Genomic DNA, 26,677 nt, shown 5'->3' with positions numbered 1-26,677 from the left:
TGTATTAAAAATGGTAATGTACTGGCAGTGCAGTGGCACACAAAGAAAGGCTGGTTGACTGTTATTCCCTGTGGATTCGTGGTGGTATTGAGGTCTCTACAAAATGAGCATGGGTGTGACTGTGTTTTATAAGGAAATTGGGAAGTGGGTTTGGACAAGTGAATGGATGCAATTAGTGCCATTGCAATGGTGTGGAAGATTGGAAAGAAAAAATGACTGATTTAAGGTGGGTAATGTCTTTCATTTAATGATTTATCATTCATTTTGATCATGTCTTCCATGTGTTGTCTGGAAGAAATGAAGAGCTAACTGTCAAAGACTGACTCAACAAAAATATAATAAAAGTTTAAAGATGTGGGTAGAAAATAAAAAACAAAACAAAAAAAACTGACACATTTTACTTTTTAGCTCATGTGTGTGTTCAAAACTTTGATCTGGATCTATATTATGTTGGGGGAGTGGGGGGAGGGGGGGGATGCGCACCTTATCTGCAAATTATAATTTTGGTGTTTTCAGTTTTGTTCTTGAAGTTATTGAATCAGCAGGAATCGAACATTAGTCACAAAAGCTTCGCTTCTTGTTTTCTGTTTAAGCTGAACATGGATCCTTCTGTTTGTGCAGGACCTTGATGTGATCTTCAGCAATATCCTGGACATTTATGAGTTCACCACTAAACTGCTAAGCTCTGTGGAAGACCAGGTAGAGGTGGCCCAGGAGGATGAGCTGCCCTTGGTGGGAACCTGTTTTGAAGATCTGGCTGAGGTATGCCAGTGGTGGGGGTTTTCTCTGAGAGAAAGAGAAGCAGAGAGCGAGAGAGAGAGAAATTGTGTTAAAAGGACAGCATGTGTGTGTGTGTGTGCATTTGTATGTGCATTTGTGTGTGCGTGTGTTCTGTCTGAGGTTTGTAAACGGAATATCAAGGAAGACTTTTTTTTCTTTTTTTTTTCAATAGATTTTTTAAAATTTATTTTTAATTGATCTAAATCACAATTTCGGAAAGATGCTTTTATGAAATAAACAAAGAAATAAGCAAAATGTGAAAGTGTGTGTGTGTGAAGACCTGTATATACTGATTTAAATCTGAATTCCAGGTTTTGATTATATTCTTTTTATAGAATTAAGACAATTTCAAAAAACAACAACAACCCATAAACATGACTTTTGAGTGTACTTCCATTGGATTTTTTTTTTTTTTTTATTTTTTTAATCTGTCATTGAAACAAGTGTTTCTTAGCAGATAAACCAAATCTTCAATTATATGTTGAACTTGAACTTCAACAGTTGCAACCTTAGTTATTTATAAACTGGAAGGAGAAGCTGTTGCTTGACAGATATTCATAATGTTTATGTATGTTATGGGTTTGGGCGAGGAATGCAGTATCCAAGCAGATGACGTGTTTGCTCATGACACGTGTTCTGAAACAGTGATTTTATGGTGGTTCAGGGTGAGGAATTTTTCAGCATGTACAAGCATTATGTGGTTGACATGAACAGGTTGCTCATGACAGATATTCTAAATGAGTGATCATGTTCTGGTTGAAGGGCGAGGAGTTCAATGTATACGAGCGCTATGTAGATGACATGCTCTCACCCAGAGGAAAGGAACGCCTCAACACACTACTGCAAAGGGACGATGTCTGTGAACTGTTGAAGGTAACCACATCAGACAAAAACTGTTTTCTCCAGCCTACAGAACCCACCTAAACTCCATTGATTTCTGCTTACTCAGTTACTGTTTTCTATAAAATAAAATAAATTATGAAAAAAGAAAGAAAGAAAGATATTGTTAAATCTTTTGTATCCTCCATATGTATTTCTTTTTGATGGAACTTGTAGATTTTTATTGTTGTTGTTGTTTCTTTTGCTCGTTGAGTGGGCTTTTATAGTTTAGATTGTGACATCCCTTTTTTTGTAGTTTAGATTGTGATCATCACTCTTGTTTTGTTTTTTTATGGTATGTGTAAAAGATGTATTCATGCATTGTTTCAATACCCCAGAGGGGCACACAAACTTCTTGCCTTGCCTTGCTTGGCACGCTTTGACATTGGATACAAGATGTAATGGCCGGAACTTACTTGAAGTGTTCATGTTAATTTTAGCTCACCCACATTCAGGAGTAATTGTTAATGATTTATCATCTGTGTATTTGACATACTGTAACTTTTTTGTTGTTGTTCATATAGCTTTGAACTTAGAAAACGAGGTGGTGTATACATTGTAATATCATTCACATGATTATGTATTGGTTGTCGTCTCTGAATGCATGTGTGTATATGAGACAGAAAGTGAGGTATGTGTGTACATGTGTTATGGTTACTTTATTTTGTTTTCAAGATTGTTTTGTTATACCAAACAGCTTGTCAAATGTGTAAGCTTGAACAAGCATAGATGCTTAAAAAAAACAAACCAAAAAAACCCAACCTTTTTCAAAGATAGTGACATTGTTTGATTTTTCAGAAAAGCGGAGGCCATGGATTCAAGGATGCTATGAAATATGTTCTGCCCAAACTGCTGATGGGCCCTGTGTATCACTGCCTGCATTACTTTGAAGTCATCAAGGTAAGTCTCTTTTATTGTGGGAAGAATTTCCACTAAAGGTTTGGGTTGGGTGTTTTTTAAACTCTTTTTTTTTTTTTTTTTTTAAAGAAATCTTACCCCCTCTCAGGAATCAATGGCTGGGAAACAACCTGGTTTGTTGCATTATGGTCTCCAGATTTATTGCCTTCCTTGAATTTTCTTTTTACAGTGCATGACTAATCATGAAAGAGGAATGTGGCAGAATGGTTAAGACACTAGTCTACCAATACAGAGGGTCCTTTAGGGTCTGGGTTTGAATCCTGCTCTCACCCTTTCTCCCAAGTTTGACTGGAAAAAGCGTATAGTCATTCAGATTAGATGATAAATCAAGGTCCTGTGTGTAGCAGGCACATGACGCACCGAAAAAGAGCCCACAGGAGTGAGAGTGTTATCCTCTGGCAAGATTTTGCAGAAAAAAATCCACTCTGATAGGTACACAAATATATGAGCATGCACTCAAGGCCTGACTAAGTATGTTGGGTTATGCTGCTGTTCAGGCATCTCCCTGAGTGTATGTGGATTTTTCCGTACGCAGTGACACCTGCTTGAGAAACTTAATCTAATCAGGAAAGTTTAGTTTCATTGTGACGTGAGCTGTAGTCTGAAATTGTCAAGTTATCACATATTACTACATTATGCTATTGATGGGTTTGCAGGCTCTGATAGACACCAGCACCAACGCAGAGGACCAAGAGGTGTTGGAACAATCATACGGCTTGCTGCAGGCCCTCAAAGTATGGCTGGAGAGACGCTTTAGCGGAAACATTCCCAAAAGGAAACCTTGGTGAGTTTTAAAAGAGAGGAGTTACAGCATGCTCTGTATAAATACAAACACTTGGTGAGCAGTTGTTGAGAGTAAAAAGTTTGGAATCATGGGTGATTTTAAGTTACTTTCTGTTTGAACAACACTCTGTTTTAAGAGAACTTAAAATGAAAATCCAAGACCAAAAGAATTTGGAAAAGTCCTTGAAAGAAAAAAGAAAGAAGTGAAGTCAATTTCATGGCACTGTTCATGATCTTTTCCTTGTATTATGTGGGTTTTTTACAAGAAAGATTGACTGGAAAATATATATTTGTGAAGCAGTCTCACTTGTATATACTTCCTTCAACATCCTTCTTCTGTCATTTTTATGTTTTTTTGTTTTTTCATTTTGAAACATACTTTCCAAATCATAGTTGGACTTCTGATGGCACAGTTGGCACTTTTATGCAATTTAACAGAGATTATAAGTTGTGATTTAAAAGGTAAAATATTAGAATGAAGTTCTTATGCCTCATCTGAGAGGGAACAAACAACCTGATATTTTGAATGATTTTATTGTTATTATTTACTTAAATGTTTGATGCTGTCAAAATATGTTAATGTATGATTAGAGTTTGTGTTTCAGTGTAAAAGTTTGTCGGAATTGTTTGCATATGTGGATGAAACTTAGAATTTTTTGCTTTTTATTGCATAATCAAACCACTGTTGGATATGTTTTCTTGCTTTATGCTATCTGTTGAACATGTAAGTTATTTCTTAATGGGATACAGTCAGAATGTGATTTCTTTGAGAACCATTGTTTGGTACCATGTTTGAACCTTGAGTCCTTGGTGTCGCAGGGAAATTTCCCTGAGGCTGCACGGCCGGTCGAACCGCCAGGCCCAGGTGCAGAAAATGGCAGAACTTCAGCGCAACATTGACGGATGGGAAGGCAAAGACATCTGGCAGAGCTGCAGTGAATTTATCCTGGGTGAGTGGGATGGTGCTGTAGATGTGCTTTTCAGGAGCTGACACTGTTGTTTGTTATTGAACCAAAGTACAAATATGTGTGTAGCTGTTGAATGAAGGAAAGAAAGGGAAATGAGTACATTATTGTAATATGATAATGATATGGTGTTATCGCATCTTACCGGACAGAGGGCTGTACCAGAAAACAAGTAAAAATCATTTATTGTCTTTAAGAATGACGTGATGTTTTACATAGTGTGCGCTAGCAAAATAGGATCTGATGTTTAATAGATGATGTATATATTTTACACAAGATAAATAACAAAAAGGGTGTGATGTTTAGCAGAAAATGTACTAGCAAAAAACAGGATCTGATATTACACAAAAGGTGTATTAACAAAAAAAATGATGTGTATTAACAAAAAAATGATGTGATGTTTCACAGAGGGTGTCCTGGCCAAACAAGTGGGAGCCAAGAGGTGGTCTGAGCGCCACGTGTTCCTCTTTGACGGCCTGATCATCCTGTGCAAGCAGAGCACCACCAACTCCAAACGCATCTCCGGCACTGCTCCTCTTGTGGAGTTCAAGCTCAAAGAGAAACACCTCATCCGCAAAGTGGACGTCGTCGACAGAGAGGATACTGAAGGTGGGTTTCTTTTCTTTGCTGTTGTAGTTTTTTACATGGGATGATTTAACCTTTTGGGGGGAAACGATGAAATGGCCTTGCACAGTTGGCTGGCCTATAAGCAAATAAGATGATGATGATAATGATAGTAATGATAATGATAATAATGATGGCCTCAGAGCCATGGCAAAGTTTTCGTGAAGCCCTCATCAGAGACATGCTGTTTGCTGACAACACAGCAGTAACGACACACACCCAGCAGGAGCTACAGGCACTGTTGCACCACTTCTCCCAGGACTGACCATCAGCCTGAGGAAGACAAACATCTTGGGGCAGGGCACAGAGGAACCACCAGCCATCACCATCGACAACTACAAGCTTGACATGTCCACCAGTTCACTTACCTCAGCTCTACCGTCTCTGATAACCTCTCCTTAGACAGTGACATTGACAAGAGGAACAGGAAGGCAGTTACAATGCTTGCTCGCCTCACAGCCAGAGTGTGGACAAACCAGAAGCTGACAGTGAAGACAAAGATGGCAGTGTACATTGCTTGCGTCATCAGCACACTGCTGTATGGCAGTGAGACATGGACCACATTGTATTGTATTCTATTGTATTGTATTTCTCTTTTTTTTTTGTCCAGATTTCTCTGCGTGAAATTCGGGCTGCAGTCCCCAGGGAGAGCACATCGCTACACTGAGAGCACCATCCATTTTTTTGGTATTTTTTCCTGCCTGCAGTTTTTTTGGGTTTTTTTTTTTGTATTTTTCTATCAAAGTGGATTTTTCTACAGAATTTTACCAGGGACAACCCTTTTGTTGCTGTGGTACCTTTTATGTGCGCGAAGTGCCTGGTGCATGTGTGACCTCGGTTTATCGTCTCATCAGAATGACTAGTGTCCAGACCACCACTCAAGGTCTAGTGGAGTGGGAGAAAATATACTGGTGACTGTGCTGGGATCGGAACCAGCGTGGTCAGATTCTCTTGCTTCCATGGCGGACGTGTTACCTCTATGCCATCACTCCACCAATTCACTTACCTCAGCTCTGCCATCTCTGATAACCTCTCCTTCAACAGGCATAGGCCAGGCAGGAGAGAAGGCTCAACACCTTCCACCAGAGAAGCATCCGCTGTATCCTGGGCATACCCAGGCAAGACGGAGTGTCCACGCCGAGGTCCTGTCCCGCGCTGACCATCCCAGCATGTTCACCTTGTCAGACAGCACAGACTGCACTGGATGGGCCATGTCCGCCACATGGAGAATGGCCACATCCCCAAAGACATTCTGTACAGTGAGCTGACATCTGGGAAAAGAACCACTGGCCGCCCACAGCTGCGCTATAAGGACGTCTGCAAGAGACACATGGAGGCGCTTACTGACACCTCATCCTGGGAGGATCTTGTAGGTGACCGCATAAGGTGGAGAAGTACCCTGAACCAGCTCCTCAAGACAGGGGAAGAGAAACTGTTGAATGCAGCAGCAGACAAACGAGCACACAGAAAAGAGCGCTTCACCTCCAGCAGGCAAGACATGACACACAGGTGCATTGTGTCTCTACAGCCATATGTGATGCTGCTCCAGATGAGCAGATAGCCAAGATGAACAGGATGTTCACCCATGATCAACCCTGATTGACGGATGCCTACCACCAATAATGATAATCATGATCATGATGATTTTGGAGAAAAAAAAAGACTTGACAGATTTCTGATGATGACATGGGGGCTACATTCTGTTTAAAAAAAATCAGAAGATCCTGGTTTTACTTAAAATGCTTCAAAGGCAGTTTTTCTGTCCCCATTTGATTTAATGGGGTTGAGTTTTAATTAATGTCTAGAGCTGGTAAAGCAGTATGATGATTCAGCAGTTTGATGCTGCAGGACTGTCTTAAGGCATCCAAGCCATCATGGTTATGCAAATAACTCATAACTTCGTACCATGTTTTCATTTGGAATTCAGCTCCTGCATTTTATTGTAGTTGATGCCATTATCTGTTACACTGGATAAGGTTTTCCTCGATAAGATCCACAAGAAAAAATGGATTATATTTCCCTGTGCTATTGTTTGATAAAGTAAAATGGTTTATCAGTATGACTGACTGATTTTGTGATTGGTTTGTTGTTTTCCAGAAGATTCACATGCCCAAATGATCATAAAATTGATCATGAAATGTCTTTACCTTTTCTCAAGGCAGAGTCAACATTGGTGTTGAAGGTGACAAGAAAAGTGAAGAAAGAAGAGTGTTAGGTGGGAGCAGTTAATGTTTACAGGATAGAGAAGGGAGGTGAATACTGCACATGACGTCACATTAACCCTTTCAGATTTGAATATCAGTTTGATTTTTAATTTTTTTTTTAGAAGTTGTATTGACTGAGAAAATGTAAAGTTGTGTGTTTATCATTTATTTGTCCATGCAGACCAGAAAAATGCCTTTGAAATCGTTCCTCGTGACCACATGCCAATTGGGCTGAGCACCAAGACGCCAGATGAAAAGTGCAACTGGATGGCAGCACTTATCACTCTACAGACACGAAGGTAAGGTTATGAACCTTTCAAGACGGTTTTGGTGGGGTGGGAGGAGATGTAGGAGGGGAGGGGTTGGGATGGCAATGAGGGAAAATAGGGGGGTGGGGGGGACAAGTGGGCTTACTTGATGCATGTATGTTTATGTGTGTATAAGCTTTTATTTTGAATGTGACAAGCTCTGTGCCTGGGATGTGTGAGCGTCAGTCTGCATTACTGTTATTATTATTACTATTATGACGGGCGCAGTAGCCGAGTGGTTAAAGTGTTGGACTTTCGATCTGAAGGTCCTGGGTTTGAATCTCGATAACGGCGCAGGGTGGGTAAAGGATGGAGATTTTTCCAATCTCCCAGGTCAACATATGTGCAAGACCTGTTTGTGCCTGAACCCCCCTTCGTGTATATATGCAAGCAGAAGATCAAATACACTTGTTAAAGATCCCGTAATCCATGTCAGCATTCAGTTGGTTATGGAAACAAGAATATACCCCAGCATGCACACCCCTGAAAGCAGAGTATGGCTGCCTTCATGGCGGGGTAAAAACGGTCGTACACGTAAAAGCCCACTCGTGTACAGACAAGTGAATGTGGAAGTTGCAGCCCACGAACGAAGAAGAAGAAGGAAGTTACTGTTATTTCGTCTGCTTCCCCAGCATGCTGGAGCGCATCCTGGACGGCAAGCTGCGAGAAGAGGAGAAGTGCCACCCACTGATCATGCCCCCGAGCGACAAGTACCGCTTCGCCGTTCCCGACTCAGACGAGAACATCCTGTTTGAGGAGCAGCCCGAGTCATCCAACGAGAACCCGCTGATCAAGGGTGGCACACTGATCAAGCTGGTGGAGCGGCTCACCTACCACATGTACGCCGACCCCAAGTTTGTGCGCACCTTCCTCCTCACCTACAGGTCGTTCTGCACACCCCAGGACCTCCTGGACCTGATGGCAGAGAGGTGGGTTTGTGTGGGAAAATGGGAAGTTACGGTGTGTACTGAATCAGTGAGGGGTGTTTTTTTGTTTGTTTGTTTGTTTTTTTGTTTTTTTGCTGCCCCATTTTCTGCACCATTTTAGTGGCATTACTACCACTACCACTCATTTTGAGTCCCCCCCATACACAGGCACACCCAGGCTGTATCATTGAGATTAACCCCTTCACTGCTAGTACGTTTTACTATAGCCTATGCTGAGAAAATTTTCAGAAAAAACAGAAAAACACGCCAATGATTTTAATTTGCTTAGATTTCAAAAAGCACTGAAGATAAATGCATAAAAGTATATATCAAATGAAAGGAAAATGAACCAAGATTTTGTTTTTAATACTCATGTTCAAATAATGAGAGTCAATCTGACACAAAAATTCCATAAAATGCAATAAAAAAAAAAAATTGGGACTGTCATTCCATCATGTAGGTGCTACAACATCAACCAGGTTATCAACCACTCTTTCTTGTGACTGTTGTGATCAACCACACACACTGTCAAGTCTGGGCAGTAGAACCTCACATCCTTTCTTTGCCCTTTCTTCCAGCAGACTCTGCACCTCCTTTGTAGCTGGGCCTTCTGTGGGGTATGTGGGATGACATCAATGAAGGGTTGTCCACACAGATGAACAGCATTGTCATTTTTAGCAGTGTCTGGGTCCTGGTCACCAAAAATAATGGCACTAATTACATCCTTCTGGAAGTCCAGGAATGTACTGCTGTTGCCTGCTTTTTTGTTGAGGACGTGTGCATTCAGCATGGCAATTTGTAGAAAATGTACACACAGATATTCGTACCACTTCTGGGTTTTCCTTGTGGCATCGTAGGGCTGCAGTTGTTGGTCATGATGGTCCGTGGCACCATGTTTTTGTTGTAATCCAGAATTGCTGGAGGCTTATTTACTGCTTTTTGGTCTTGTTGCTGCTGGTCTTCAGCTGCAGGTTTCTGGCAAGTTGTCAACTCAGATGGTCACAACAACAACAACAACAACAACAAAAAATCAATACAGCCAGCCAGCAAGCCACACCCCCTCGCGCAGCATTGGTCACACACAGTACACACGTGACTTTCTCTCTCTCACACACACAGACACTGGTCAGTGAGTGACGAAGCTACTTACCACAGCTAACACATTCAAAACACACACAATGCAGTTATATTCATTGTTACAACAAATAGAAAGCAAATTTATAAAGTGACAAATCTCGTAAACACCCACCTGCATCTTGAATCAGCTGAGCTTGTCTGTTCATTTTCGTCAAGGAACCCCACCTTCCACACCCCTGCATGTCAAAATCTGCGTCTTCGGCATCATCTTCACGCAGTTCTATCTCATTCAGTCCACAATCTTCATCTATACTATTTGCAGTTCTACTTCCAGTACTCGTGCAAGTGTTGGGGTTTGTCTGCGTTCAGCTATGGCTTTGCAAACACAACTTGAGCTTCGTACCAACTTGCAAAACTTTCGCCATGAATATGACAGTAGGTGAATATTTTTAGCTAATGGAACTCAGGAGATACAGAGCTCTCAGAGGAGCTGATTTAATGGTTAGCAGACTGTTTTTTCTGCAGTGCGGGACTCAAAACATAGAACGTTGTAACCTGACGTACGGCGCACGTCAATACAGCATTGGCGAATGACATTTTATGACGTACGCCGTACGTCAGCAGCGCAGTCAAGAGGTTAAAAAGGTTAAGGTTCAAGGTCCAGCAGTGGATTCATATTCTTTGTGTCCAGGTACCAGTTGCATTGCTTGGTTCTAACTTTTTGACAGTTACATGTGATTAAATGCCTACATTGACTGAACTACGCCATGTGGTCAGTTCCATACTACACACAGTAGCGGGTTACGACCATAGTAGGCTCTTCCGTCCGAGCAATGCAGCTGGCTCCAGGGCTCAGCGTTGGAAGGTGGGGCCCAGTCCTCTCCTTCTGTTGCTTTTAACCTTCCCTGGCCAGAGTCAGGTGCTCAGTCACTTCTGGGTGGAGTATGGAAAATTGGAGTGAAGTGCCTTTCCCATGGACACAACACCATGCTGGAATGTGGCCTTGACCCCTGATCACTGGTGAACACTGGATCACAAGTCCATCAGCTGATTTTGCCAGTGTTCCCAACTGAAGCATGGGGTTTTGTGTTATGAATTGACATAATGAACAAAAAATTGATCATAGAAGTCATACCGTATGAGTGCTTTTGTGTTGTTTAATTAATTTATTAAAAAAATAATAATAATAAAAGGATTTCATTCTAGGATTGAACAAAACGGAATGCACAACTCTTTGGCTTTGGTTTTTAAAGTGGGAACTTTTCAGTACAAGCCGTCCCAGCAGGAGAGCGAGATCCCATCAATCACTGTCTCAGCCGGATTTTTTTTCGGGGGGTCTGTGGAACTTTAACTTAACAGATAACAGGTGAGGTATTCTGCTGACGACTGACTGACCAGATTGATGTTGTTCCCAGGTATGACATTGTGGAGCCCCACGTGGAACCCCAAGAGGACAACAACTTTGAGCACAACATGCGCATCCGCGAGGACCTCAAACGTTTCCGCAAAGAATATGTCAAGCCTGTGCAGTTCAGGTGTGTGTTAACCCTTTGACTGGTAGAGCTGTTTGTAACTTTAGCTAAAAAGTCACCAACCTGACAAACATACCCACAAAAATAAAAATAATGCTCAAAAGTGTGTAAGAGCATACTTTTTATCAAGGGAAAATGAATGGAGTATATATACCTATAATATGTTCAATGTTGATAGAATGAGGTAACGCACAATCAAGATAAACAAGATTTAAAAAAAAAAAAAAAAAAATCATACATTTTGAAAAGAAATTAATGAAAATTCAAGTCAGTATTTTATATGTGAAAATGAAACTGATACATTTGAATTTGAGTAATTGTAACATGTTCCTTTGGAAAGAAAAGGACCTTCGCTGCACAGGTGGGAAAAAAGTCAGATCCTTTGTAATTTTCGGGGGAAAAAATCTTTTCCACATTTTTCTAAAGCAGTGAATATATGTTTGATCACAAGGTGGAGGGGATAAAAAGTCAGATTAAATGGTTGTAAAATGCTCCTTTGGAAGGAAATGAACCTTCACTGCAAGAGGGGGATGGGAGTGGGGGGGGGAGTCAGATTAAAAATGATTATAGGTGGGGGAAATTCTTACTTCGTCTTTTCCCCAAGTGGTGAATATATTACGTCGCTGGATGGAAAGGAGAAAAACATCCGGTGAAATGTAATTTCAGGGGGCAGGGGGAAGGATCCTTTCTCCTTTTTTCCAAAGCGGTGAATATGTCTTGCCACTGGGTAGAGTGGAAAAAACAAATCAGATTAAATGAAACTTTAGAGAGAAAATCTCCTTCAGATTTTTATCCCCCAGAGCAATGAATGTATAACTCCCACTGGATGGAGGGAATATAAAAAAAAACACACACTGTCAGATTGAATGCAGTTTTATATCCCCCAGAGCAATGAATGTATAACTCCCACTGGATGGAGGGAATATAAAAAAAACACACACTGTCAGATTGAATGCAGTTTTAAGGAGGGGGAAATCCTTTCCACTTTTTTCCAGAGTGGTGAATGTGTTGCGCCGCTGGATAGTGGGGGCAAAAAAAAACACACCATCAGATTGAATGTAATGTGAAGGGGGTAAAAATCCTTTCCCCTTGTGTCCAGAGCGGTGAATGTGCTACGCCACTGGGTGGAGCACCACTTCTACGACTTTGAGCGGGACAAATCATTGCTGGAGAAGCTGCGGGACTTCCTGCTGAACATCAAGGGCAAGGCCATGCGCAAAATGGCCGACTCCATCATCAAGGTCATCCAGCGCAAGGTCAGTGGGTGGTTCTTTCCTGAAGGCTTGTTTTGAAATGGGGCTTGTGTGTGTGTGTGTGTGTGAGCATGTGTGTGTGTGTGTGTGTGTGTGTGTGTGTGTGTGTGTGTGTGCGTGTGTGCGTGTGTGTGTTTGTGTGTGTGCGTGTGTGCGGGGGTGTGTGTGTGTGTGCGTTTGTGTGTGTGTGTGTGTGTGTTTGTGTGTGTGTGTGTTTGTGTGTGTGTGCGTGTGTGTGTGTGTGTTTGTGTGTGTGTGTGCGTGTGTGTTTGTGTGTGTGTGTGTGTGTGTGTGTGCGTGTTTGTGTGTGTGTGTGAGCATGTGTGTGTGAGCATGTGTGTGTGTGAGCATGTGTGTGTGTGTGTGTGTGTGTGTGTGTGTGTGTTTACTTGTGTGTGTTTGTGTGTATGCTTTACTAGGAACTGTAAGAAATTTTATGGATTCACTCATTATCATGAAAACTTTTTTCTTCATTTTTTGTATTGGTGGACAACTGTGACTTTCGTTATTTCTTCCCTTTTTTTTAATTTTGTTTTTAACAAATTAGATTACTGGCCAAATGATGCATCGCATACACTGAAGTTGAAAATGGTACACTTCTTACTGTAAGTCCAACTGACAGAGACTTGTTTGATGCAATGTGTTTCTCTCCTTTTTTTTTTTATTGAGTCAGTTGGTTTTTTGTATAATCTCTTTTGTGTGTGTGTGTGTGTGTGTGTGTGTGTGTATGTTTTAGTTGGAGAGTATAAACACTGAATGAGAATTTAATTGATGGACAAATATTGACTAGAGGAATTAGATAACTGGCTGGAAGATAATAACCCATACTGAAGTGGAAAAGGGTACGCTCAATCCTTACTTTAAATTTGACTGATGGAGACTTGTTTGATAAGAATGTTTCTGTTGTTGTTGTTGTCTCAGTTGTAGAAAACAGTGTGATTTCATAATCTTTTCTCTGTGTGTGTGTGTGTGTGCGTGTTCTGTGTTCTCTGTTTTAGCTGGAGAGTATAAACACAGAACGGGAGTTTACATACCAAGGGAAACCACCCAACTGTGAATGGCATCTGGCGCGCAAGATGGAGGAGTTTGAACTGATGGCTGTAAGTATTTGTATTTGTATTTCTTTTTATCACAACAGATTTCTCTGTGTGAAATTCGGGCTGCTCTCCCCAGGGAGACTGCGTCGCTACACTACAACGCCACCCATTTTTTTGTATTTTTACCTGCGTGCAGTTTTATATGTTTTTCCTATCGAAGTGGATTTTTCTACAGATCTTTGCCAGGTACAACCCATTTGTTGCCGTGGGTTCTTTTACGTGCACTAAGTGCATGCTGCACACGGGACCTCGGTTTATCGTCTCATTTGAATGACTAGTATTGTGTGGCGTCAACCCTCTGAGTGCTGCTGACGAGTGTGCTCATCCGTGAAGGGCTGTTGATGTTGAATAAGACTTGCGACGGGTCAGGCTGTCAGTCACCAGTCTTTATTTGTACTCCTTCCTCTCTGGGTTGCATAATTTTCATTTAGCACAATCAATTACGTGGCTTATAAGTACAGAAGAAGTATTTCTTATGTTTTAAATTCATGCCACTCTGCTTTCATGTCATCTGTGTTGAGCGATAACAAGGGGTAAAGCACCCCAAGGCCTGTGTCTTGTGTGTGTTGCTTTATTTTTTTTTGGGTTGTTGTTTGATATCATTTATATGTTTCTTATTATTTTTATTTATTTATTTACAGGAAAACAAACATTTTGTGAGTGTGTGTTTTGTCACAGAAAATGTGCTTCATATTTGGAGAGGTGTGGAAAAAAATTGGTGGCTTGTTTTCAGGGAGGTTAGTTTTATTATGGTTGTGTTCTTTTTTAGTGGGAAATAATTTCTTTCTTCCTTTTTTTATTTTTTTTATTTTATTTTATTTTTTAAGGTAGTGCCAGTAATCCTTGCATTGCAAAATGACTTGAAATTCATATTTCATTAATCACATCTATGATTGTTCTTGTCTGTTCTTTATCTCTCTTTCTCTCTTTCTTTTTTATTTTTTTTTATTTTTTAATTTTTTTTAATTTACAGTCACTCTTTCAATTGCTCACTGCATGAACAAATAATGGTGTATAATAACTATGCCAATGGCAGGTTGTGAGCTATAGAACTGTGTACATTGTCTTTTGACCCACAGTAGAAAAGGAAAGCAACCATCTGAGTTCTGGAAACATGCATTACCCTTTTTTTCTTTTTTTTCTTTTTTTATCTTACCTCAGCTGCATCCAGTGGAAATCGCGCGGCAGGTGACCCTGTTGGAGTTCGATCTGTACCGAGCCATCCAGCCCTCAGAGCTGGTTGGCAGCCCCTGGATGAAGGAGAACAAGCTGCAGCTGTCCCCCAACCTCATGAAGATGATCAACTTCTCCACCACGGTCAGTGGACAGACAGCTGTGGACAGACAGCTGGATGGGGGGAAAACCGTAATAGTAATGATATAATGATGATGACAATGATGATGATAATGGTGATGGTCATGAACATATATATATACTAAAGTAGAGTTTTTTTCCAGAAATACTGCTCAAAGCAGTTCACATTTCGTCCCTCTCCCTCCCCCTCCCACTTGAAGTGTATTCTGCTACTGAAGTGACCAACAACTAGTACTAACTACTACTACTACTAATTATGATAATCATTGTTAAGTGTTAAAAATAATGAGTATTTGGGGTACACTCTACCACCTTGTTCAATGCCTTGTTTGTTACGAAAAAGGATGAACACCTTCAGTTAAGTGATCATAGTTCAAACTCTGAAGATGATGTGTTTCAGTTCACGTTCTGGCTGGAGAGATGCATCCTGGAGACGGAGAACATAGAGGAGCGTGTGGCCGTGGTCTCCCGCATCATTGAGATCATGCTAGTCTTCCAGGAGCTGAACAACTTCAATGGGGTGCTGGAGGTGGTCAGTGCCCTCAACTCTGCTCCTGTCTACCGACTTGACCACACCTTCAAGGTAATGTTGATAAGCTTGGTCCTTACTTATAGGTAACTGTGCTATTAGCTGGACCATACCTTCAGGGTAACTGCTGATAAGCTTTTTCCTAACTTCTAGGTAACCATGCTATTGCCTGGACCTTACCTTCAAGGTAATGGTGACTGGCTTAGTCCTAATTTCTAGGTAACTGTGTTACTGGCTGGAATATACCTTCAAGGTAACTGTTGATAAGCTTGGTCCTAACCTGTAGGTAACAGTGTTATTGGCTGGACCATACCTTCAAGGTAGATGCTGATTAGCATGGTTCTAACTTGAGGTAACTGTGTTATTGGCTTGACCATACATTCATGGTAGTTGACTGGCTTAGTCCTAACTCCAGGGTAACTGCTGGATGATACCCTCAAGGTAATGGTGATTGGCTTGGTCCTATTTTCTAGGTAACAACATTGTTGGTTGGAACATACCTTCAATATAGTTGTGACTGGCTTGATCCTATCATCTAGATAACTGTATTTATTGGCTGGACCATACCTTCAAGGTAGTTGTTGATTGACTTGGTCCTAACTTGATGGTAACTGATGATGATACGTTCCAGGTAATTGTTGATTAACTGGATCCTAGCTTCTAAGTAACTGTGTATTGGCTGGACAATACCTTCGAGTGACTGTTGATTGACAGGATCCAAACTTCAAGGTCACTGCTGGATGATGCTTTGAGGGTGATTGTTGATTGTCTGGATCCTAGCTTCTGGGTAAGAATGTATTATGTATAAGCGTGTAAACAGCAACAAAAGAGTTGGCTGTTGTAAAATTCTGAAGAAAAATTTATTCTAATGCACATGTATGCGTGCACATGACTGAAGCCTGACTAAATGACACAGGAAACGAATGAAGAGCATCTAAATGCAGCAGTCCATCAGCTCTACCTAGGTAGGTAGCCCATTGAGCAAAAGACTCCATATTTGAAAAGCACCTTGACTCTGTGTGAAGACAAGCACTATGTAAGTATCAACGGTAACAGTGATACAAGCTGTGATGGTCCACAGGAGGTGCCCCACAGATACGTCCGGGCCTTGGAGGAAGCACATGAGTTGAACGCCGACCACTTCAGAAAATACGTTGAGAAGCTTCGCTCTGTCAACCCACCTTGTGTTCCTTTTTTAGGTCAGTATCACACATGCTTTTGTGTCTTTTTGTTGCTTTTTTTTTTTTCATAAGCGTATTGGACATAGTATATGCAAGCATATCTGTTCTTTGAGGCAAGTATATCATAGCCTTTCTAAAACCTGTTTTGTATGTATGTTTCACAGTCTGTATGTTTCACAAAGTCTGCAGTCGTACAATGTATTTGTTGCAACTTCATAATTTTCTGCATTTACTGTGCTTTAGGGGTCAAGCAGTTGATTCATAAATATATGTGCATGTGTGAGTGTGTGTGTGTGTGTGTGTGTGTGTTAGGGTGGAGGGGGCCAAGGGTGTTAGTGGAAGGAATGTCTGCAGAATTAAAACAACAACAACAACAAAAACAAACAAACAAAACCTTACATCAAACAGCTATAACAAAATCCTTTGGAAGTTTGCATCAGAAAACATCTTGAAATTATTATTTTTGATACATTCAACTCAATTTCAGTAGAGTTCTAAAAAAAAAAAAAATGGTAAGAATGCTTTCAAGCTCTGGCATACACATATGGAGTGGTAGCTTGTGGTAGCTCTCTCTCCACTTAGCATTTAGCATCTTTCCTGTGATTCAATGATGAAGGCATTCAGTTTTGTCTTGTATAATAATGTATGAAGCTGTCTTTATTGGTAATAATGTAGATATTTGATTTGTTGTTTTTCAAATAATCAGCTTTGCCTGGCAATGAATAGGTAGGTACCTAGGCATTAAGTTTTATCCTGTGTGATAAGTATGTATGAACATGTCCTAATTTGATAAATAGCAATACATATGTTTATCATCTTCAAATTATGAACTTTGCTTGTTGATGAACATGTAGGTGCCAAGATGTTCAGTTTTATCCATATGATAGTAATATATGAACCTGTCTTGATCTGATAAGTAAAAGCATACATACTTGGATTTATCATGTTCATATCAGCAACGCTGCCCCATACCTGCTATCTCACTTTGCATTCAAGAAGTATTTTACAGATGGGATTGGGGAGTTTGGGTGGGGGTGGGGGGGAGGGAGATGTTATGAATGTTCAATTTATATGTAATTTTTAGCTTTTTCTTTCATGTAAAACACCCTGAGCTCTTAGAAAGGGTATACACGTGAATATATGTTTAATATGGCTAAATTACAACTTTCAGTGGCAATGAAAGGGATAGGTATCAAGGTGTTCAGTTTTATCCAGCATGATAATTAAGTTTTATCCTACAAGACAATTTTCATCCTGCATGATGATAATGTATGAACCTGCCTGAATTTGACAAACAATAATGGTGTGTATTTGATTCATCATTTACAAAATGTGAACTGTTCATGGCGGCTAACAGGCAGGTACCTGACCAACATCCTGCTGACGGAGGAAGGGAACCGTGACTTCATCATGACGCGCTTCGAGGAGAACAGCAAGGCTGGGGATGGGCTGATCAACTTTAGCAAGCGCCGCATGGTGGCTGAGATCACCAGCGAGATCCAGCAGTTCCAGAACCAGCCCTACTGCCTGCAGTCTGAGGCCAACCACAGGGTGGGTGGTGCCACACCAAGTGTTCGTTTTTACTTGTGTGTATGGTGCCGCACCAAGTGTTTGTGTGGTGCCGCACCAAGTGTTCATTTTTACTTGTATGTATAGTGCCGCACCAAGTGTTTGTGTGGTGCCACACCAAGTGTTCGTTTTTACTTGTATGTATAGTGCCGCACCAAGTGTTTGTGTGGTGCCGCACCAAGTGTTCATTTTTACTTGTGTGTATAGTGCCGCACCAAGTGTTTGTGTGGTGCCGCACCAAGTGTTCATTTTTACTTGTATGTATAGTGCCACACCAAGTGTTTGTGTGGTGCCGCACCAAGTGTTCGTTTTTACTTGTGTGTATGGTGCCACACCAAGTGTTCGATTTTACTTGTATGTATAGTGCCGCACCAAGTGTTTGTGTGGTGCCACACCAAGTGTTCATTTTTATTGTATGTATGGTATTGCACGAAGTGTTTGTATTTATTTGTATGTATGGTGCCGTACCAAGTGTTTGCATGGTGCCACACCAAGTGTTTGTATTTATTGTATGTATGGTACTTTGGGGAGAGGGAGGGGGGGTAAACTTTCCCTTCATAATGCGGTGTGTTTTGGGCACGTGAAATCTGGTGGAGCCCATCCCTCTCCAGAAGGGATTTTCCTGTTGGGTTTACTACCCACATGCAGTAGAAAGGACTGGGTTACATGGTTTACCGGTAGCAAAGGAGAACCTCTGACCTGAATATAGTAGTCAGTAGCCTTGCTAAGGCAGTCCTCTGAGGATGTGGCCTTGCTAAGGCAGTCCTCTGAGGAACTGTTGAGGGAGGGAGAAGGAGGGGAAGACAAAAAAAATCAACAAAAAACCAACAGATGGATTGACAACATAGCAGAATGGAAGGGAAAACCATTATTTGCAGAGACCCAGGCTGTGACACACAACTATCAGACCTGGAGGAATCTTGTGAACAGTCCTTCATTGCAGCACCCCAATGACTCATCACAGAGTTAGGGAGAAGAAGGAGAAGAAGAGTACTTTTTGTCACAACTGTATGCTCTGTGTGAAATTTTGGATGCTCTTCACATGCAGAGCACATCACCACAGTGTGGAGCCACCCATGTCTTATCTCCGTCTGTCTGCAAGTGTATTTATGATCAAAATGAATTTTTTCCAGCAGAATTTTACCAAGGATAACCCTTTTTGTTGCCCTGGATTCTCTTTTATGTGCACTAAGTGCATGGGTTCAGAAATTATTTCCAAAGCAGGCAGGTATTGTATTTGAATTCCATTTTGGTGGGGGTTTTTTTTTAGCTAGTTTTGTTCGCATAGATTGTACGAGGACAAGGAAAAACAGAACATGAGTGTAGTTATATTTTACTTTGGCAAGTGTTTTTACAAGTTAAAGAAAAGAAGAAGCGATACCTAAACTGAATCAGTTTTACTTTGAGAATTGTTGTGCAGTTGAATCTTGTTTTAAGGCTAAAAGTCCCACAGTCGAAAGTTTGCATTGGACGTTGTCTTGTCATGCAGGAGTTCTTCAGAAGCCTGAGTCCTCTCGACGGCATGACAGAGAAGGAGCTTAGTGATTACCTCTACAAAAAATCACTGGAACTGGAACCACGCAACGCCAGACAGCCACCAAAATATGTGAGTCATGGCAGCTTGTCACAGGGAGGGGGTGGGGGGTGGGGTGAAGGGGGGGTGGATGGTGAGAGAAAAAGAGAGATGACAGACGTGGAGAGAGAGAGAGAATCAGAGAGAAAACAGTGTGCATGGGCATTTTGAACTAATTTCTTTCCAGAAAGGGATGTATGGCCCCAATCTTACACTTGTGAAAGTGAAATGATTTAGGATAAGCTGTGTGTGTGGATGAATAGAGTATGCTGTGTGTGTGTGTGTGTGGATGAATGGAGTGGTCTCTATTCTTTATTGTGCAGAAATTTACAAGTATGATATATATTTTTTTAAAGTTGCAGTTGAGTTGATGTTTCTTTATTCTTTATTGTGCAGAAATTTACAAGGATGATATATTTTTTTAAGTTGCAGTTGAGTTGATGTGACATCAGGCTGCATGGGCTGTATTATATGCTTCATCTCATAGTGCTTTATTGTATTGTATTAATCTTTCTGTCACAATAGATTCCTCTGTGTGAAATTCAGGCTGTTCTCTCCAGGTAGAGCGTGTCGCAATACCGAGAGCGCCTCCCTTTTTTCTGGTTTTTTTTTTCTGCCTGCAGGTGTATCTGTTTTCCTATCAAAGTGGATTTTGCTACACAGTTCTGCAGGGACGACTCTTTTGTTGCCTTGGGATCTTTTACCTGTGCCAAGTGCATGTTGCACACGTGACCTCAGTTTATCGTCTCATCTGAATGACTAGCGTTCAGACCACCACTCAGGGTCCAGTGGAGGGGAAGAAGGTACTGGCGACTGTGGGATTCGAACCAGTGCGCTCAGATTTTTTTTTTTTTTCTACAAATTGATCTCTTCCTTCCAACCCAAAGTGTTTTTTTTGTTTATGCCCAGCAAGATTCATTCCTCCCATACAACACCTTCTGTATGTGGGGGGAAAGAAAACAATGTAATGTCTAAGATTTGATAACATTTCAGTTGTAAGGGAAAAAAGTTTTATCAGAAAATCATTTTTTCTTCTTCTTCTCCATACTGCGTGCTATGTGAAAGAAAAAAAAAAGTGGTTTGTAAAGCACCTAGAGCAGATTTCTGGATGGTGTGCTATATAAGTATCCATTATTTTCATTATTAGTATTATTATTGTTGTTGTTGTTGTGGCAGCTGAAGAAGTTTGTGGAGTTTGGAGCAGATTTCTGGATGGTGTGCTATATAGATATCCATTGTTATTATTATTACTATTATTATTGTTGTTGTGGCAGCCGAAGAAGTGTGTGGAGTTTAGAGCAGATTTCTGGATGGTGTGCTATATAAGTATCCATTATTATTATTATTACTGTTATTATTGTTGTTGTTGTGGCAGCCGAAGAAGTACGTGGAGTTCTCCCTCAAGTCGCCAGGGATCAAACCCTCCAGCCACCGCCACGCCTCCTCCTCCAGCAAGGTGCACAGCATTCCGCCCAACGTCAGCGTGCCCAAGACGTCGGAGGGGGACGACAACCCCTCCCCCATGTGCATCACCCCCCCAACACCCAGCACCCCCCAGACCCCGCCCCCCCATGAGGCAGGGGCTCAGCAATGTCTTTCCAGGTAACATGATCCCAGTTTCCTTGGCGGATTTTTTTTTTGTTTGTTTTTTTTTGTTCACCTCCTCCACCCAGGGTGGTTGGTTGGTTGTGATTTTGTTCACTCCTTTTTTTTTTGTTGTTGTTGTTGTTGTGTTTTAATCTCTGATAAATGCTGTAAATGTTACATGCTTTCAACTTTTTGCAGTTTTTCCAGTCTTTAGGTTGTTTTTGTCGTGTTTTAATCTTTGATAAGTCCTGTAAAATTAAATGTCAGTTGCTTCAGCTTTTAGCTGTTTTCCAGTCTTTCACATTGTTTTGTTGTGTTTTTATCTTTGATAAACCATATAAAATTAAGTGCTACATGTTTCAGCTTTAAGCAGTTTTCCAGTCTTTCACATTGTTTTCTTGTGTTATAATCTTCGATAAATCCTGCAAACTGTTACATGCTTCAGATTTTAGCAGTTTTAATCTTTGATAAGCCCTGTAAAATTAAATGTTACATGCTTCAACCTTTAGCAGTTTTCCAGTGGTGAAACTGGATTGAAGCAGGTTTGATGTATGGTGGGGTTTAGAGGGAGTGAACAGGCTGGGATCTGGATGTGCAGGGTGGAATGGGATGGGGCATGGTTGCAGAGTTCCATATTAAAATTGAAAAGCTTTGGACATTTGTCCTTGCCCAAGGAAAATCTGTTGAACATTTATGAAATCTATAGGACAAAGTGTCCAGACACTTAAGAAAAAAATGTTTATATTTTTTTTTTACATTAATTGTTTAGGTTCTCTTTCATCTGAAGAAAAAAAAAAAAAACTACACTGTGGATTGTTAACACACTTTTCAAAGTGATATCTTGTAACTTAAGATTTAGATTTGGAACTTTTTTGAAAGAGCTCATTTTACTAGCTTGATCAGTTGATCTCGTATAACCTGCACTTGAAATTTATGGTTCAGGCTGCTGTGCACAGATGACAGTTCTCTTTGCCCTTGGTTCACTTGACTTCCACTTTTTCAGAGCAGTTAGAAATGTAAAGTCCGGCCCGTATGAGGTGCAAGAGCCTGACTTTAGCATCAGCTGATACACTGCCCTGGCAACAGCTTTGAGTTTTTTTGTTCAGTGGCATAAGATAAGACAAGACAAGAACAGCTCCATTATTTCATGTAGAGAAATTGCATCAGGTATGGAAAAAGTAGATAATTTACCCAACCCACACAACACCCACATACACACTAAAACATTAACATGACTTGATTAAACAAGAATCCTGCACTCTAACCGTTCAGCCACAGTACCTGTTGTTGGATGTTTACAATGAGGAATAGGGTATGCAGAGAGGGGGCTGGGAAGTTCAGGGTAGGGTAATAGTTGGTAGGTCTGCACATCCCACCACCACGCTTCACCGCCACATTCCTCTGTGTTTTTCTGTGCGTCCCACACCACTGCCCATCCCACACACCACACTGCCCTCCATCCCACACACCACCCCCATGCTTCACGGCCACATTCCTCCATGTTTCTCTGTGCATCTCACACCACTGCCCATCCCACACACCACCCCCATGCTTCACGGCCACATTCCTCCATGTTTCTCTGTGCATCTCACACCACTGCCCATCCCACACACCACACTGCCCTCCATCCCACACACCACCCCCATGCTTCACGGCCACATTCCTCCATGTTTCTCTGTGCATCTCACACCACTGCCCATCCCACACACCACACTGCCCATCCCACACACCACCCCCATGCTTCACGGCCACATTCCTCCATGTTTCTCTGTGCATCTCACACCACTGCCCATCCCACACACCATCCCCATGCTTCACCATCACATTCCTCCATGTTTCTCTGTGCATCTCACACCACTGCCCATCCCACACACCACACTGCCCATCCCTCACACCATCCCCATGCTTCACCATCATATTCCTCCATGTTTCTCTGTGCATCTCACACCACTGCCATTCCCACACACCACCCCCATGCTTCACCATCATATTCCTCCATGTTTCTCTGTGCGTCCCACACCACTGCCATTCCCACACACCACACTGCCCATCCCACACACCACACTGCCCATCCCACACACCACCCCCATGCTTCACGGCCACATTCCTCCATGTTTCTCTGTGCATCTCACACCACTGCCCATCCCACACACCATCCCCATGCTTCACCATCATATTCCTCCATGTTTCTCTGTGCATCTCACACCACTGCCCATCCCACACACCATCCCCATGCTTCACCATCATATTCCTCCATGTTTCTCTGTGCATCTCACACCACTGCCCATCCCACACACCACCCCCATGCTTCACGGCCACATTCCTCCATGTTTCTCTGTGCATCTCACACCACTGCCTATCCCACACACTACACTGCCCTCCATCCCACACACACCCCCATGCTTCACCATCACATTCCTCCATGTTTCTCTGTGCGTCCCACACCACTGCCATTCCACACACCACACTGCCCTCCATCCCACACACCACCCCCATGCTTCACCATCATATTCCTCCATGTTTCTCTGTGCATCTCACACCACACTGCCCATCCCACACACCACCCCCATGCTTCACCATCATATTTCTCCATGTTTCTCTGTGCATCTCACACCACTGCCCATCCCACACCCCATCCCTGCATCATGAATGCATGTAGTCTGAAGCATGTGGTGTAGTATGTTTTTCCCTGTGCAGAGTTCGGCCCTGGGCACCACAACAGTGGCACACCCAGCATTCCGGAGGAGTCTGAGGAGCCTTGCCTGCGCCCCCCTCCACTGCCGCCCCGCCGCCGACCCAGGGAGTCCATATCCAGCGAGTTCGGTTTGACGAGGTACAGCGAGCCGCCTCCCCCCCCTCCCCGTCAGGACAGCTCAGTGCCTCCCCCGGTCCCTCCCCGTAGAGACTCCATGCCGGGGATGAGTGGCGCCCCCTTGTCCCACCCTCGCTCCCAGAGCGTGTGCCACCCCCCGCGCCCCATCTCCCACACACATGTCAACGTCAACTTCCACGTCAACACACTGCCGCGCCACAACTCGGAGCAGCTCGATTCCATTCTGGATCAAGGTGGGGGCCTGTTCACTGCCTCGCCTTCGTCGTCGTCGGTGTTTGACATCAACGGGGAGGGGGACAACATTGAGAGACCTGTGCCTCCCCCAAGGACGTACAAATCACAGTCACGAAAACAGAGCAGCTAGGACTGGGCTTGTGCAACGTTCTTTCACGATCGCCTCACCTTCCCGGGTTTTCTGCTGTCCGGACAGGTTGGGAGGTCATGTCTTCACCGTGTTCAGAAAGTCTTGCAAGTGTGATAACAGTGGCTTGTTTTTTTTATTGGTGGATTCCAAACTGGTGGGCTTTGGGGATGAAACTTCAGAGGAGATCAGCTCATCTCAAACTCTTTGATTTTGGCTTCTGGTTATCAGCAGTTTCCTCCTCCTGTCTGTGTATGCGAACAACTTTTGGAACAGGAGATACAAAACCATTCTCTTATAGTGTTAGGAGTTCTGACTATACTTTGAAGCAACAGTGTTCACAGCTGTGAACTGGTGTGTCTATGTAAATGTTCAGTGATGTTTCTCTGTGACAAGTGGAAAACTAAAATTCACTGCGGCTTTTTTAAACAAAATATACACAAAGATCATTTGTTGCGAGAATTCAACATTACATCAGAATAGGCAGCACACATATAATTCAAACTGATTTACAGCATTATGTAAATAAGTTGAAAAAAGCAACATAAATGTTTCTTTGCGAGGGTTTGTACAAAAGGAGTGTGTGTGTGTGTGTGTGTTTTCATACATGTTGAATGGTGTGCACAAGTGTGTATGTCATTGTGTTAAAGGCACATGGTGTGAGAGAGAGTCCTTCTGATAAAGTTTTGTGTGTTCATGTGTACATTTATATATGGATGGGCTTTGTACACATGTGTGCTGAGATTTACAATATTTTCACAATTTAGGAGAGATGATTTTTTTTTTTAATTTTAATTTTTATTATTATTTTTTTAAGTGGATTCAATTCACATTACTTAATAGTGTGAGAGAATGATTTACCAAGGTGCAAATCTTATTTTTACACACCACAGCTTGAGTGCTCATGTGAAATATTTCAGTTTACTGATAGTGTCTTTCAAAGCAGTAGCAGATACTGGATTTACTAGTATTGTTCATTTTGACATAAAGTACATGAACACAATAATCATCAGAATGTGAACTGTCTGAGCATTTTCTCTTTCAGTTTGATAACAATATATTTTTAAACTTTTTGTTGCTTTTTTTTCTCCAGCGTGATTATTTTTCATATCTACAACTCTTCTTCTGTTGATACAGCGTTAGGTAAAGAGATGAGTTGGAATAGTTGTTGTTAAAAAATATATATATATAAAGAAGAAGAAATGTTTAAGATGGAGGAGTATATTCCACATCACACAAGATACTAACATCATTTCCTGTTAAGAAAAAAAAGAAAAATGATTTATCTTCTTTGTCATGGGGTGAGAGGTGAAAAGAGTAACATGGTGATGAACATCTACATGCCGCTGGCAAGACTTGTGTGCAGATGTGTGCCTCAAGAAACCTGACATAAAAAAAACAACTGAAGGTACCAACCACCATCATGGCTTTGGCTAGGTAGGCTGTGCCTTTTGCTTTGTTTGAATCCTTCCTTTGGAGTTTGGTGCACGATTAGAACCCTGGACAGCAGCTGTATGCTCTGCTGCATTTTCAGTCTTTCGTGGAGAGAGAAGAGGTTTGGCCCAGCTTGGATGTGTTTGCTGGGCTGTTTGTAGATGGTTTGATGAATTGAAAAGGATCCCATTTTATTTGTAATGAAAAAAAAAAAGAAGAAGAAGAAAATATGGTGTTCATTTTGACTCTATTGACATGTGGAGAAACTTTGCTCAGAGATTGTTTACAAAGCTATGTGATGATGATTATGAACGCATGTGCATGCTTGTGTATGTATGTATGTATGTATGCATATATGTATGTACAAAAGAAGGCTGTATGAGAGGGAGAATGCGAAAGAGAGAGAAGTAGAGATGCAATAAACACTTTGGTGGATTTTTGTAACCTATGATTGATGATGAATTGCATAAAAAAGTGAACTGTAGTAAGGGTGGTTTTTTTTTGTTTTTTGTTGTTGTTTTTTGCTGATGGAAGATGCATTGTTTTCAGTCGGTGGTTTATGAAGCAAGTATGAAATAAGAAAAACAGGAAAACCGCAGGCCCAGGCTGATATGTGGAGGTCTGGCCTATTGTTGTTATTAGTATAAGCATCAACTTAGGCAACTGAAGAGGATAGTGATTCTTGATGAAGTAATTAGCCTTTTATTTTCCCATTCAATTATTCATTTTTTATTGAAAATATATCTTAGCAATTGAAAGGAATTTGCCTTTCTTCCCCCCCCCCCCCCCACTCCCCCCCAGTTGAATATTGAAAGCACACTTCAGTGATTAAAACTTTTAATTACTGAGGTACTACAAGATGCCTTTTGATAAAAGGCATCTTTAAAGCAGTGTAGTCATGTGAGCATAAAGATGAAGAGGTACCGACAACAAACCTGGAAACTCAATAG

General features: G+C 41.7%; 1 protein-coding gene across 1 annotated transcript in view; it reads left to right on the top strand.

Annotated features, from left to right (window-relative positions):
* Positions 1-26,100, top strand: part of LOC143281465 (son of sevenless homolog 2-like) — a 34,502-nt gene extending 8,402 nt beyond the window's left edge. The window contains exons 6-24 of the mRNA XM_076586677.1: positions 622-762; positions 1,543-1,653; positions 2,458-2,559; positions 3,234-3,361; positions 4,180-4,310; positions 4,734-4,934; positions 7,335-7,452; positions 8,094-8,390; positions 10,880-10,999; positions 12,096-12,252; positions 13,248-13,349; positions 14,508-14,663; positions 15,061-15,243; positions 16,271-16,388; positions 17,728-17,921; positions 19,429-19,545; positions 20,888-21,114; positions 22,253-22,266; positions 23,797-26,100. Of these exons, the coding sequence (XP_076442792.1) occupies positions 622-762; positions 1,543-1,653; positions 2,458-2,559; positions 3,234-3,361; positions 4,180-4,310; positions 4,734-4,934; positions 7,335-7,452; positions 8,094-8,390; positions 10,880-10,999; positions 12,096-12,252; positions 13,248-13,349; positions 14,508-14,663; positions 15,061-15,243; positions 16,271-16,388; positions 17,728-17,921; positions 19,429-19,545; positions 20,888-21,114; positions 22,253-22,266; positions 23,797-24,296 (3,117 nt within the window). The 3' untranslated portion in view covers positions 24,297-26,100. The remainder of the gene's footprint in view (positions 1-621; positions 763-1,542; positions 1,654-2,457; positions 2,560-3,233; positions 3,362-4,179; positions 4,311-4,733; positions 4,935-7,334; positions 7,453-8,093; positions 8,391-10,879; positions 11,000-12,095; positions 12,253-13,247; positions 13,350-14,507; positions 14,664-15,060; positions 15,244-16,270; positions 16,389-17,727; positions 17,922-19,428; positions 19,546-20,887; positions 21,115-22,252; positions 22,267-23,796) is intronic.
* Positions 26,101-26,677: the final 577 nt, after the last annotated feature.

Source organism: Babylonia areolata, chromosome 4 (genome assembly GCF_041734735.1).
Source record: "Babylonia areolata isolate BAREFJ2019XMU chromosome 4, ASM4173473v1, whole genome shotgun sequence".
Classification (NCBI taxonomy): domain Eukaryota; kingdom Metazoa; phylum Mollusca; class Gastropoda; order Neogastropoda; family Buccinidae; genus Babylonia; species Babylonia areolata.
The sequence above is the reverse complement of the archived record's forward strand: the minus strand, read 5'-3'. Positions and strand labels throughout refer to the sequence as shown.